The 14,567-nt window shown below is 52.0% G+C and overlaps 1 protein-coding gene and 1 long non-coding RNA gene across 4 annotated transcripts in view; one reads left to right on the top strand and one right to left on the bottom strand.

The window, feature by feature from the left end:
• Positions 1–1,723, bottom strand: part of TMEM132C (transmembrane protein 132C) — a 294,550-nt gene extending 292,827 nt beyond the window's left edge. The window contains exon 1 of the mRNA XM_032310375.1: positions 1,407–1,723. Coding sequence (XP_032166266.1) covers positions 1,407–1,491 — 85 coding nt within the window. The 5' untranslated portion in view covers positions 1,492–1,723. The remainder of the gene's footprint in view (positions 1–1,406) is intronic.
• A 70-nt stretch (positions 1,724–1,793) lies between these two features.
• Positions 1,794–12,372, top strand: LOC116572298. Of its 3 annotated transcripts, XR_004278201.1 has the most exons (5): positions 1,794–2,065; positions 3,216–3,360; positions 5,765–5,888; positions 9,661–10,814; positions 11,380–12,372. It is a non-coding gene; the product is annotated as an uncharacterized LOC116572298 (long non-coding RNA). The 3 variants fall into 3 exon arrangements; XR_004278202.1 differs by lacking the exon at positions 5,765–5,888 and having other exon boundaries at positions 9,661–9,781; XR_004278200.1 differs by lacking the exon at positions 5,765–5,888.
• The last annotated feature ends 2,195 nt before the right edge of the window (positions 12,373–14,567 follow it).

The following is a 14,567-nucleotide window of genomic DNA, read 5'->3' as shown; positions in this document are numbered from 1 at the left end:
TACTGCATGTTTGCTCTTTCGGTCCCGTTCTAAACCAAAGTCGCCCCATTTCTACCAGCACCGCGCGGGCGCGCGCGCGCGCGCGCACACGCACACACACACACACACACACACACACACACACACACACACACTCTGCTGTCTACCTGGGGCTCTCCGGAGAGAGAACACTATTTCAAACAGCGATTTTCGCCCAGCTGGTGTGCCTGAGAACCTGCAGCCTTAAGGAAAGCCGATTTCTCTGGGATTTCAGGCGCTGCATAAGGACTTTTAAAAAAGCAAATGCTACTTTTTAACCTCAATTGGTAACTTGTCTCTCTACGCATTTGTAGCCCAACCCGCAGAGCTTCGGGCAGGAGACAGCCGGGATTCTCGGCGGGCTGCACTTGCCTGGGCCCGAGCCGCGGCGCCGCTCAAAGGCGCACGGACGCCTGTGCCCCCGCGGTCTCACCCAGTGGACCTGGGAACCCCGACCCGAGCGGCGCGGGCGGCAGCGAAGCGTCTCTCTCATTTTCCGCCCCGGGCCGAGCAGCCAGGACTCCGCACCGCTGTGTGCGTGCCGCCCGCCCCGCCTGCCCGCGGCGCCCAAGTCCCACCGAGCCCCGCAGGGCACGGGCGACTCCCCGGTCAGGACCCCGCTCCCAGCGCGGCTCGCGCGGGCGACCCCCGCACACACACCTACCACCGCCACAGCAGCAGCCGCCGCGACCCTCCATGAGCCCTCTGCGCGGCGGGCTTTCGCTCGCTGCAGCCTCGCCAGCCTCGGGCAGGGTCGCGGTCGTCCCCATTGCCGAGATGAGAAGACTGAGGCGCTCGGCCTCCCGGGACCGCGCTGCCGGGAAGCCCAGGGCCAAGGCCGCCACCGCGCCCACCAGGCACACCGGACCGCCCCTGGGCTCCGGCGGGGCCCCCGCGAGCTGCGCTGTGAGCGCACGTTCCTCCTGCGGCCAAGGTCGCTTCTCGGGACCCCACGGCCCGGGCGCAAACCCGGTATGCCCTCCCGGATCTCCAGTCCCAGTCTGACTGACCCGCGGACTGGGGCTCAAAGCTGGGAGGAAAGGGGGCAAAGAAGCCGGTCCCCCCACTCCACACTGGGACTGCTGGGGCTGGGTTAGGTCCGCACAGAACTCGGGCGTGGGGGACACAGTCTCCCCCCAGCCACGCCCCCCCACCCCTGGAAAGCACCCCGAATCCGGAGGTGTCGGACCAGCCGAATCTGCCCAGCTCCTACGTCCTCCCGGCTAAGGAAGGGCCTCTCGGCGCCCCGCACTCGGGCGCTCCTGGCGGGACCGGCGGCCTCCCCCAGGTTCCCGCGACACCCCCGCCTTCCGGCTCCCCCCGCCCCGGCTCATCCCGACCGGGGAACTTCCCGAGCGCCGGCGAGACAGACGCCCGCCCTGCCTTACCTTTGCCCAGCAGCGCGCCCAGCACCAGGCTCAGCGCCCCGCACAGCGGCGCCACCGGCCCGGGGGCCGCGCCCTCGGAGCGCATCCTGCGTCCCGGCAGCTCAGGCCGCTCTCCGCCCGCCTGGGGCGCAGCGCCGGCCCGCGGTCCCCGCCGGCTGTCCCATGCCCCGGGGCGACCCCCGGCTGCGAGTCGGCCGGCCCGGCTGCAGATCCGGTGGTCTCGCCTGCCCCCGCCGTGGCGCCGCGGCGGTTCTGGATCCCGCGGCAGCGCGCGCTCTGGCCAGGACAACTTTTCTCCAGCCGCCGCCGCAGCCGCCGCCCGCCCCGCCCCGCCCCCCGGGTCCGCCCACCCCGGCCCGCCTCCGGCCCCGCCCCCTGCCCCGCCCCGGGCCCGAGCAGAGCGGGGAGAGCTGGGAGGGGCGCGGGTGCGGGATCCCTGGGGGCGGAAGAGGTTGGGGAGCCGGGAAAGCGGGGTTCGGGCCGCACCCGGGGTCCGCTCCGTCCGTTTGCGGCCTCCCGCCCCCGCGCCCTGCGGCTCGCGCCCCGGAGACTTCTGCGCAGGGACCCGCGGCTCAAGATGGAGCTGGACCCTTCCCCTCGCCACCCTCCCGCGGCCGCGGCGGGGCGAGTGGGAGTCCCTCCCCGCTCTGCAATTTCAGGTCATCCCCCGATTTTTTGTCTCGAGAGCTGGGGACATCTGGAATGGAAAGTCCCGTGCATCAGCTGCGGAAAGCTCTGGACGGATCATTCGCTGGGGAAAGCAGCGCGCGGAACAGCCTACCGAGGGGCGCGGGTGGAGGGAAGCGTGTGCACATCTGTGCATGTCTGTGTGTGGAGCAGAGGCTCGCAGCGGCATCTCGGGGCGTGGGGACTGGAACGCGGCGGTGGAGAAAAGGTTCCTTTTTCACTGCGGATCCTTTTATATTATTAGGGCTCGGCCCCACTCCCCATGTGTTTTCACTAACTCTTCGGGGAGGAAATACACCCTCCCCCAGCCAGACCTGCTTCTGCAACAACTAGTAACCTGCAGTTCGGGCCAGAAAGATGTGCACGCGCCGCGCCACCCCACTTCGCGACGCTGCCAGAGCTGCCCTCCTTCCTCGCGGGGGCGCCAGCCGCTTGCCTGGGCGGTTACTGACGCTCCGGCCTCACGGGGGTGGGGGGAGGCCTGAACAATCCGAAGGCGGGACCCCAACTCCCTCTCCTGCCTGTGAGTGAGAGGTGGTGCACCGGGAGCCCAGAAGCTTCCCTGGGAGGCCCAGCCCACCCCAGGCACGCCAGACGCTCCCCTGGGGTTGGCGTCTGGGCTCCTGGAAGGCAGGGTCCACCCGTCCAGCTCTCACCAGAGCCGCAAAGCCTCGGGAAAAGGCAGCCAGCCCACTTCTCAAGGGAGGCCTGCCTGGGTGGCAGAGATTTTCAGGTTTTCAGTGGATTATGCTGATAATTGCCCAATTCTTCAGTTGATTCAGCTAGTGTAGACACACCTCGGGAAGCGGTCGTAAAGGAGACGTGGGCTCCTAAAATGGAAAACATATTTCCTTCTCATTTTTATTTGTTAGCCTAAAGTCACTGGAAAGAAATATTTTTCATTTAAATGTTTCTATCGTTAGTGAGAAATGCGACATACCTGTTATTCCTGAGGGAGGGGTTCAGATCATCTTCATCCTCCTCCCACCCCGTCAGATGATGGAAACAAAAAGCCCCTAGTGATGCCCCCCATGCCCCTGCCCTTCTCCTTTGTAAGCTTATAATTCGCAACCCACCCTCTCTCCCCCATGCATACACATAATTTCTTTCCTTTTGGCACAGAATACTGCTTTCCACTGCAAAGCCAAAGGCAGATGGTGGTCTGGGACTCCACGGTGCAAATCATCAAGAAGCAAAAAACTGAACGAACCACAGAAATATGCATAACAGGTAAAGATGAGAAGAAAAACAAGAGGTCCTTGGCCAGGTAAACCTGCTTCACGTTACCCTCAGGTGTTCTGAATCTCGCGAGCTCCCTCAGACTGATTGTCCAAGCGTGGGTGGCAACAGCCTCCCTCCGGCTCCTTCAGGGGTGGACACAAGGAGACTCAGGTAATGGGTGCTTCTTTTCTGCAAATCTGTTTAGGATCCCATTTAATCTATCCGGTGACCTTCTAGGTATCAAACATGTGTGCAAAACCAAATAGAAGGGAGGATGTGGTCGAATTATCTTTTAAGGAAAATCCCCCCAAATGGAGGTGAGAACTTAAGAGATTCATGGGCTAACAGTTTCCTGTATTTATTTTTTTTAAGGCATGTATTATTTAACCCCCAAATCATTAATTCCTTAACTTAAATTACTTCCAGATGCTTTTCTGAATTTCATAACAAACATCAGAGACCACTAATCCCCTCAAAGGCTTTTTCAAAACTCCCCATGGGCTGTGGGCACATGGAGACAATTAACATGATTTATAGGACACAAGAGCTATTGGAAAGAGGAAACCCGCTGCCTCCACATGCGCCTGAGTTCCTAAGTCAAAGAGATGACTTCAGACTATGTTGTTGTTCATGCCTACATTCCAAATTTTTAATACCGTTGTAAACTGAGGGATGGAGCTCGCAAAGTTAGCTCATGAGATGTGTTTCTCGTGAGATGTGCCTCTGGGCAGGACCTATAGGCATATATTACCAAGGACAAGGAAAATAAGGGCTATGTGTTGGCCTTACGAGACAGCTATAGCTGTCTTGCAGATGTAATGTCAAGTCCTTGGTGTTAGAAGAAGGAAGGAAAGAAGGAATAGGGGAGGGAGGAAAGGAGGACATTTTTCTCAATGTTTATAGACCTCATCCCATTTAAGCTTTCCCAAGCCCTAACGGGAGAACTGTCACTGTCCTTTGACATTTCCTTCATTCGCTCAGCAAATATTTCTCTATTGGTCACCATTTGTTGGGCCCAGATATGGGGTTCTAGCATTGAACAAAACAGATGGAAGTCCTACACTCACGGATCTCACTTTCCAGGAGACAGACTCTAAAGAAAGCCATCCTACAAGACAGCAGGTTCCGGGAGAAGAGCTTTTCAGGCTGAGGCACCCAGAGTGCAAAGGCCAGGAGGCGGAAGAGCCAAGGGTCCCAGCGGCAGAGGAAGCCTGGCGTTCATTAAGTCGGCTGGAGGCCGGCAGGAGCGCTGTGGGCTGGCATTGGAAGCACTGGAAGGTGGGCACGGAGGCCTGCCCTGGAGGCGGAGACCCATGAATGCTGCTGGCTGCTGGTGGAGGCAAAGAGTCTGCGGATGGATGGTGGGGCCATGGGAGAACATCAGTAGTCCGGGGTTTTGGCCCAAGCCACTGGGTGCCAAATACACCCTTCAGGGAGGAAGGAAAAGAGCAGGAGTGAGCCGTCTTGGGGGTACATTAGCACAGAAGGATGCTGAGGCTCAGATGGGAGTTGAAGCTAGAATGCTAGAAGATGGCAGTGGTGGCGATCAAGGTGAGCCCTCCACCTGCTCCAGAAGTGGCACAGTTCATAGCCCCCAGCTCTGAGTTAATATTGGCTTTGACCTTGGTAAGATCCACAAGCTTTAGGTTCTCTCTTCTTCTGGCAAACTCCAGGAGCTCCGCCGGGCTCACATGGAACAGGGTGGGGAAGTAGAATGGAGAAACAGAGGGTCCTTCCTTCCTTCCTACCGCCACACCTACCACGCCTGCATCAAGAGTCCAGCCTCGTGGCGTGCAGTAAAAAAGGAAGCACCGAGGCAACCCTGGGGGCCATTCACTGTCCACTCTTGCTCACTCACATGCATATTTGCTGATGTCTATCTGCAACCTCCCCCAGCCCGTGTCAGCTCTGTGGGGGAGGTCTGGCCTGCTCAGCCCTGTGTTCCTAGCCCCGCCACAAATGTGTGCATAAAGATGAAGCCCGTCACCCGTCCAGGGAGTAGCTATCCTGGAGCTACAGATTACTAGCCCCGCCTTCCCAACCAGAAAGCTGAGCTCCACACATTTTTACCTTGAGCTCACTTGGCCAGGAGTAGTGCAACAGTGATGATCCCAGTAATGGCAGTAACATGTATTAGATGCTTGCTAATTGCCAAACAACTCTGTTCACAACCGACGGATATGTACCTTATTAGCCCATTGTACAGACAAGGAAGCTGATGTCCAGGTGGTTATGTGGCTTGTTCAGGGTCATCCAGCTGGGATGTGGTCAAACAGGGTTGAATTGGGGCCATCTGTGACCACTCACTACCCTTACCTGTTCGAGGTGCATGCTTATGTCCGCCCATTCTCTGCACGAGGTGTCTTGGTAACTTGTGTTAGGTCTCACTTGCTAGACCTTTCTATTTTGAACAAACACCGAAAAATTATTCCTTTGTCATTTCCACTTAGCCTAACAGACAAGCTCCCCAGTGTCTTGTGCTGCTCTGGCATCTTTGCCTGAACCTGGCCTCTGTGGAGATTAATTTCCTCTGGCAGGAACACAGGCTCAGCTACCCCAGCTAAAAGGCGAGATGTAAGTGACGTTTGGCCTGTGAGGCTGGCTTTTTAAATTAATTATTTTTATTAACATATAACGTATTATTTGCTCCAGGGGTACCGGTCTGTGAATCGTTAGGCTTACGTACTTCACAGCACTTGTGAAGATGATTTTTAAGACTGATGCTCAAATGGCCACACTGACGCTTGTCCTGTCAGATGACCTGCAGGCTTGTTAGCCTCTTGGTACCTGCTGCCTTCCCAGGCTTTGGGTAAAGACCCACAGGGCAGATTTTCTACCCATCACCTTTCTACTCAGAGTTCAAGGTCAGCAAATGGTCCTTTTAGTATAGGAGCTGAGTAATAACGCTTCAGATTAAGTGATAAATGAAGTAATCACACCAACATCGCCTTAATGGCATTTGTTTCCTGATCATCACCATCACCACCATCATCGTCATCACTACCATCATCATGTCCACCATAACCATCATCACTATCTCCACCACCATCATCATCACTGTCATCATCGTGTCCACCATAACCATCATCACCATCACCACCATCATCATCATCACTGCCATCATCTTGTCCACCATAACCATCCTCACCATCTCCACCATCATCATCATCACTGCCATCATCTTGTCCACCATAACCATCATCACCATCTCCACCGTCATCATCATCATCATCATTGCCACCATCTCCACCATAAGCCTCACCATCACCACAATCCTCATCATCCACCATCATGACCATCACCACCATCACCATTACCATCATCATCACCATCATTGCCATCATCGTGTCCACCATAGCCATCATCATCATTGTTGACATTATGACTACCATCACCATTACCACCACAGTCACTGTCTTCATCTCGAACACTTACAGACTCCTTATTTCGTGCTAGGCACTATTTTAAATACTGTGACAAGTTTTTGACTCATTTACTACTTGAACTCATTTAATCCTCACAATGATCTTATGACGTTAATATTGTCATTAACCCCATTTACCAACAAATTGAGAAACAGAGTTTAGGCAACTTATTCAATATCACTGAGCTAGTAGTTGGCAGCCCTGGGATTTGAATCCAATTAGTCTGGCTGGGGAATCCCTGTAAACAATTGTCAGACCTTCCTGTGCTTACACAGCACCTTGGGAACTTGTCAAAATGTTGATTCTAATTCAGTAGATCAGGATGGGGGGGTGGGGGGGGGCTTGCGACACTTCTCCTAACAAGCCTGCAAGTCATCTTGAGGCTCTGCGTCAGGGGACCAGCTTTTGGGGAGCAATTCCCTAAATCATTACTCCATTATACTCCCTACCTAATCATCCAAAGTCATTATTCCAACTATTTTTATCTGAAAATGTCACCGAAGTGAAACTCTCACTTGGGTCTCAATAAGAAGTCGGCATGCGCATACTCAGTGCATTGCATCATTCCAGAAGAAGCATGAGGTTGGACAGTTTATCATGGAGTCAGCTAAGGACAGTTGCTTAATACACATCTCAATGAACTCTGTATTCAGATAGGATGGACGTGGGGATAGGCTTTGGTCAAAGTGGCCCCTGCTCTATCACTTGGGTCCCTGAATGACCTCAGTGAGCAGAGTTCCCTGCCAACCAGCAGTGGTCACCAAAACATTGAGTGATACATGGGTGTTCACTGTTTTAAGCCATTGGCATTTTGGGCCTGTTTGATGTTGTACCATAACATTGCCCAACCTCACTGAGACACCCAACATTCAATGCCACACTTCACTCGCTCAGCAGTGCCCTTGTTCCTTGTCTATTATCAGATTTTGGTACAGGAGGAAAACAATCTCCATGTTTCATCCATCTTTGATCCTATGAGTAATTGTTGAGTGATTACTATGGGTGGGAACTGGGCTAGGACCCTGCCCTCAGAGAGTGTACCAGGGGAGACAATACGCAAACACAGATGTCTTGAGGGACCATCAGAAAACAGACACAAATGAAATGTTACAAGAGCCCGAGATGAGGAGTTCTCATCGCCTACTTATCTTCCATCTACACGGATTTGCTTCTGTTCCCTACACGTGCTCTGCTCATTCTCCCTTCAGAGACTTCCTCCTTGATGTTTTCTCCCCCCTGAGAGCCCCTGAATAACTTCCTTCTCCTTTTAAATGTCCCACCTCAGCCAGGTCTTTCTCCACATGGCCACTCACCTTGAACCCAGAGAGGAACCAGAATGTGCCTGGCCCGAAGGTGTTGAACACGTTCCAAGCCATAGCTTTGAGGGAGTGATGTTCTATCACTGGCTTTAGGGATGATGAGAGATGGTGTGTGGGGGATGGGTGGGAAGCCTGGCCGGCTCTGTCCGGAAGATGTGTGACCCTTGACCTCAAGGTTGTGAGTTCGAGCCCTTTGTTGGGTGTAGAGATTACTTGAAAATAAAATCTTAAAAAAAAAAAAAAAGTGTGGAGATGGGCAAGACAGGAGGGCAGAGTCTTTGTGGAAGGGAGAACAGGACAGGAACACAGGACAGCCCATAAAGAGGTATAGAAATAGTCCCTTCCATTCAGTCTTCTCACTGCTGGCCAGAAGAAACAGACGGAGTCCGCTCCAAAGTCATTGGCCCTGAGATGTGACGGGTCTAGCCATTCCACTGACTGCATCCTCTCCAACCCCACGTCTTCGGTTTGGTTTGGCTTTTCAATTTTATAGTCATTACTTGGTAGGAAGTAAACATTGAATTGTTAATAGGGAATAATTCATTTCAAACTCAACCAACCACTGTGAGATGCAAGCCAGCATGTAAGCGGCGATATTACTCTTCCTTTTAAAGCCCCTCCCGGCCGTCCGTGATCAGCATCTGAAGCCAAGGATTCATGACCGTCCTGGCTGGCTGCCTTCAGCCACCTCTCCCAGGTTCCGACGGTCCGGGTACCTTCTGGGTACCTTCAGAAGCTGTGCAGCTAGACCCACTGCATTGTTCTGGACTCCCCTTAAAAGTCTCTGATGGCCTGTTAAAAAAAGATTGAGCTTCGAATGGAAAACTGCCAAAATTGTGTTGTTTTGACAGTTGGAACAATGCAGTGCCAATTCGGTGAATTTATGGAAGGCATAGCTCTGCTCCCTCCCCAGGACTCAGATGGTTCTAGAGTCAGCAGTGCCCCCTGGTGGCGCTGAGAGGCATTTTTCTGCAGACCCAGTGGAAAAAGGAGAAATGCTCCAATTTTGGGGGCTGAGCAAAGAGGCAGACGGATCATTAGTGCCATTAAGCCCAGCAGCGTTTCACACAAAGGGATGTCTTTCTTCTCAAGAGACCCCTACTGCTCACTACAGTTTCCTTGCCTCTGACTTTGAATACGAGGTGGGATGCGTCCCTGCCCACCATCTGTAGGACCTCAGGAGCCCATGCTTCCCCACATAGCCATTGTCCTCACAGAATTCAGGCAACTGGCATTTGGTCTTTGTCAAGCGCTCAAGAGAAGAAAGGTCATGCCAGGCAGAACCAGGAATGAGGCTGGCCAGGGGACGGAGTGGGACCCTCTCCCTGTACGACTGCTGCAGAAGGCGATACCAAAATCATGTAGGTGGCCCTTGTATTTGCTGATGGAGTTCTGGGGCCATGATTCATCAAGGTGGGACTAGGGGAGCTCAACCACTATAAACAAGGAAATTAGTTCAGGAAAGAGACCTTATATAATTGTGGGAGAAGCTAGGTGAAGAAAAATCCAGAAGGGGGAGTCGGAGGATAAGCAAAAGTCAGTAACCAGTGTTCCTAAGTGCTGATGTGATTCAGGGAGAGCTGAGTTATCTGCCTGTTTCAGGGGGATGGATTGGACCTTACAGAAGGACCAGAGAGGCAAGAGTGTCCAGCTTCCAGAGCAAGACAATTCAGGGGGAACTCATTGAAGAGGCAATGGAGGAGTTTAGCCTCAGCTGTGGTGGGTAAGTAAATGCCTACTTGATGGACAGTCATACAGCTTACAGCTCCAGATTCTAAGTAAAATAAAATACAAAACCAAAACAGAAGCATGAACAAATGACCCAAACAAACTTCCGGGAGGCTCTGAAGAGTGAAGGGAGGCAAGGAGGCAGATTCCAGAAGGAAGCCAACACTTGGAAGAAGGAAAAGGGGTGAAAAAAAACGCCTGTTTCTGTGGCTCTTCCCCCTAAGGTTACTACTGCTTAGGAACAATGGATTCTCCTGTAGAAACCAATCCTTGTGGGCTGAAGAACCAGAGGACAGAGTCTGGAACAATCACAGTCACTGAAAGTAGAGAGGAGGGGTCTAACAACAGACAAGACCAGAGAGGAGCATCCCCAAATTCGGGGTATCAATTCTGCCCACATTTTTGGAAGACTGATGGACCACATAGGCATGGGAGTAAAAGAACTGAACTAAATTAAGCTGCAGCCCAGGACGTAGCTTTCTAACTGGACCAAGTTGCTCGCCAGCCAAACCTAAGAAGTTAACACTTTTCAGAGGAATGTAACAGAACCCAGAATCACCACAGAATTCAGAATTCTCACAGAATCTTCTTGCAGAAGATAATCCATAATTATTTGACATCCAGAAGCCAGGAACATGTGGAAACAGAGCCTAAAACCTCCTCCTTTGGCCAGCCTGATGATTTTTCTTAGTGCTCATTCCTGTGTTAGATAACTATGTTTGAAGGATTTACAGTAGCTCCTGTTTCTTGCTCTGTTCCTTGGCTAAAACAAGGCCAGCTAGTAGGTATTTTGAATTCCTATAACCAAGAGAAAGTGATCATAGGACCCAGAGGAGAAACTGCAGGGTGCATGCTTTCATATAGAGGGATACTACATGATTTTAAGGCTCGTAGAGGCAAGTGAACTTCAGTGAAAACCTTGCCTTTCCGTCTCTTCACTGTAAAGGATCTTCTTTCTTTCCTTTTCTCCATCTTCCCTCCTCCTCATCTCTGCTGAACGTGAGTACCAAGTGTTCATGGAGCCCTAGGTAAGTGACTTACCTGCTCAGCCTCTTTTTTTTTTTTTTTTTTTTTTTGCTTGCCAAAATAGGGAAAATTACACTTACCTTTCAAGTTGGTCTTGTTAGTGAGAGTGAGAACTCTTCTCAGTATGTTAAAGCAGACGGAAACATTAATTAACTTTCACAAATGGAAAATTCAGGGATACAGGCAACTTCAGGTATGGCTGAATCCAGGGTCGATGAAAGAATCATATATCTAACTTATCTCTATCTGTTCATCTACTGACTTTGTTTCTATTTGTATGTTAGGATCACTTGTCCTAAAAATCACTTAGTGTCCCCAAGCCACAATTTGCTCATCTGTACCATAGAATATTAATAACATTATCACCATAGACTGGTAGTATGGATTATGACATTGTATGTGTGACCCGTGTATAGTAAGTGGTCAAAATCTTATTAGTGGGGGCTTTGTCTTAATACTATAGTAGTGGGAGTAGCAATTATATTCCAGTAGAAGAGTGGACGTCCAGGTAAACAGGTGTCTGTTGCATCAATAACAAACATTCATGCAGCCTTTTTAATGATCCAGTGGAACTTAAAAGCTGCTAATGATAGGGGAAGAAAAAAGAAGAACACTTCACCGGGAGAGCAGCTGAATGGTCCAGAGAAGGTGGGGAGACCCGCCTCAACTCTTGCCGTCGTGCCAGGATAGGGAAACCGAGAGATGCTTCTGGAAGTCTGGATGTGGACCCCAGAACTGGTCGGAAAAGATGCTCTGCACCTAAAGGAGGAAAGAGAAACCAGACTGCCCAGTGGCTTCCAGCGAGGCCGACCACAGAGTCAGAAGACAACACAGAGGCTCCTTAGCTCTGTCCCCCGCTCAAGGTAGGGCCTAGAAGCTGTGCTCACCCCCAGGCCCACGTGGTGGCTTCTGTGAGCTTGAACCACGTGAGCTCAGAGAAGCAGACCACAGAGTGACGGCTCCTGGGCTAACAGGTGTATGACTCACCAGCTTGACCACCTCAGTAGAGAAGATCTCTCTCTCTCCTGGTTGCTGAAACCCCAGGCCCCAATAGGGTTGCTGTTAACAGAAGGAAAAAGAATCCCAGGTGAGCCAAATTGTCATCCAAAGGTTTTCCTGTGACAGTGGTGCCCGTATTTCTTGTTCTTTTTTTGCAAATTAATAGATTTTAAATATTCAGCGAACTATAAATTGCAATCAGTGGTGGCTATAATTTCATATAAGAAAGAATCTTCTGATTTTTAAAAGGCTGGGCAGGACAGAATGGAAGAAGAAGGCACAGGCTCGCAGAGGTGGGCAGGGGAGGGGCATGGTATCCCGCCACGTGGTGTCTATGCCTTGTGTCTGCTCCTGCTCCGGTGGGAGCTCTCTCGGGCTCCGGGTGGAGATGGCAGTTTGCACAGCACTGCCTTTTGACAGGCTGCCCCTGAATGGCCCGCACCCAGGAGACCTGCAGGTGTCTTCTTTCATCTAGAGGCGTGCGGTGATATTTATCACAGTGCTACAGCAAGATTTCTCCATTAATAAACTGGGCAGCCTCCTGTGACTTGCCGGACAAGATGAAGGTGGTCACTCATGCATTCCTTTATTGCAAAAATGGTTATTAATCACTTCTCCTTCTGCATTTGTCAGGCCACTTGGTTGAAATTGGCAGAAACCCACAAAAATGGGGAAAAAAATTCTCCTACGTTATCAACCTTCGGAAGAGCCCTGTGGTCCCTTTCTCCTCCTCCCTCTCTCTTCCTTCTTCCTTCCCTCCACATCTCCCTTGGCAACAACTGTCTTCTCTTAGCCTTCCTGTTCTCCAAGAACCTGGGGCCAGGAGTGCCAATATGGGTTCATGGTCTTCCATTGTGACTTTAGAAATCCTGGGAAGGGGCTCTGATCAGTGCAGTGGGTCAGAAGTCTAGGTTTTCCTCCAATCCTGTCATCAGAAAGGCCATGTTGCATGAATGGATGGTATTGGTACCTTGAGCCACAGAAGTGTGTGTATGGGGCGTGGAGGGCGGCGGTCTAGAGCATCGCTCTCCAAAGAAGAAGGCTGCATTTCCGTAAGAGAGAGGAAACGTCTAGGAGGTTTGTGAAACAGTGCCATGTGCTGGGGGTGGGACTAGACCAGGGCATCACACATGCTCTTTATTTGGGTAATTTGTACATACCTGGGTGCTGACTGTGCCCACGGGGGGCACATGGAAATTGTGGGGCACTTAATGCAATGTCCAGGGGCCAGAGGGGACCACCCACGGAGTGCATGAATGTCCCCATGGAGAGGAGGTCCTACCAGATGCTATCTGGGTCTTTGCTGAGAGGCAGAGTCTTCCTGGAAGGGGACAGATGCATACCCAAATGACAAACGGCGCCTCTTCCCCAGCTGAAACACTCGTCAAGATCTAAGGGAGCTTTCCTCTCGCTCTGCAAATAAAATGCCTTGGAACACAATACGTCTGTAACCCCTCGGTATGACATGGTTTATTAGGCCTTTACCCCAGAGAAGCCGAGGATGGTGGTGGCTACAGATGAATGGGACTTCTGAGCGCTGTGGACAGGAAGGGATGGTGGGGCTTCAAAGAAAATCAGAATCACAGTCGGCACCAGCCCCAGACGGTGGGAGGAACGCCATGCGGGGGAGTAAGACGGCTCCCGATGTCCGGTGGGCGTCCCTCCATCCCCTCCTCTTGGGGCTCCAAGTGTCCCCAACTGGGCCCTGTCTCACCCGGGACCGACCCCAGGATGACCCAATCCTAACCCCTTCCCTAAGAGCAAAGCAAGGAATGGCATCTCCTTTCTCCTGAAATTGCTCATTTAAATTTCAAATGTGCCTGCAAAGTCACTCACAGGACAAGTGGCCCTGGGGGTCAGATGACCCAGCCACTCCAGCCCACAGGGCACCCCCACTTCCGGGACTGGCCTGGAAAAAAATCCTCAGACCCAGACATGGCCGTTGGAATGAATTGGAGCATTTTGTGACACTTTTTCAAAAGAAAAGCCTTTTCGATTTCCTTACAGCTATGAATGTTTGCCTGACATTAGGATAAACTGTTCGGGCTTTATTTGGGTAAAAATATGCTGTTTTTAGTGGGTGGGAAAGCTCCTGGCTCTGGGAGACCACTGCGTTACCTCTTCTCCTCGACAGAGGGAGGGCCTTCTAACTTTTCCTAATGTGCTTGCTGTATGCACTTTATTTGACTGTGGCTTAGAAACTCTCTGTGTTGCCTTTTCTTTTCTTTTTTTTTCTTTCTACTAAAACCAAATGCCGGGTCCTGTCTTGTGACTAGGAGCTCCATGAATAGGGTGAAGCGTAGGCAAAGGTTAGGTTTGGATCTCGTGATCCAGGGGGCCCACTGCACACCCCTCGTGATTCCCTTCCGCATCCCTGTTCCGGTGCTCTTTGGCAATGATCCTGGATGACTGTTCTTCCTATGGGTGTGGCAGCGGGCGGAGGGGACATCTTGAATGTGTCATGGTGACAGAGGCAGCCTGAAGACAAAGCCGGCATCCCGGATGGCAGAGCCCAATTAGGACGAGGTGTCACTGACATCAATTAGCCAGCCCTGGCTCGGATGCCCTTTTATTAATGAGATAATAAATGCCAGTGTCAGCGGAGTCATGTCAGGTGAGTTCTCCGCAGCCGCACACGGCACAGGGAAGAATGCAGGTCCTTTTGCCCCTGCACGCCGTTCCTTGCCCTGCGCACGGCCGGCAGGGACCTTGAAGTGACATCACTTAATTTCTTTAGCTGACATCCATGAGTGAGA

Source organism: Mustela erminea, chromosome 13 (genome assembly GCF_009829155.1).
Source record: "Mustela erminea isolate mMusErm1 chromosome 13, mMusErm1.Pri, whole genome shotgun sequence".
In the NCBI taxonomy this organism is placed as follows: Eukaryota; Metazoa; Chordata; class Mammalia; order Carnivora; family Mustelidae; genus Mustela; species Mustela erminea.
The sequence above is the reverse complement of the archived record's forward strand: the minus strand, read 5'-3'. Positions and strand labels throughout refer to the sequence as shown.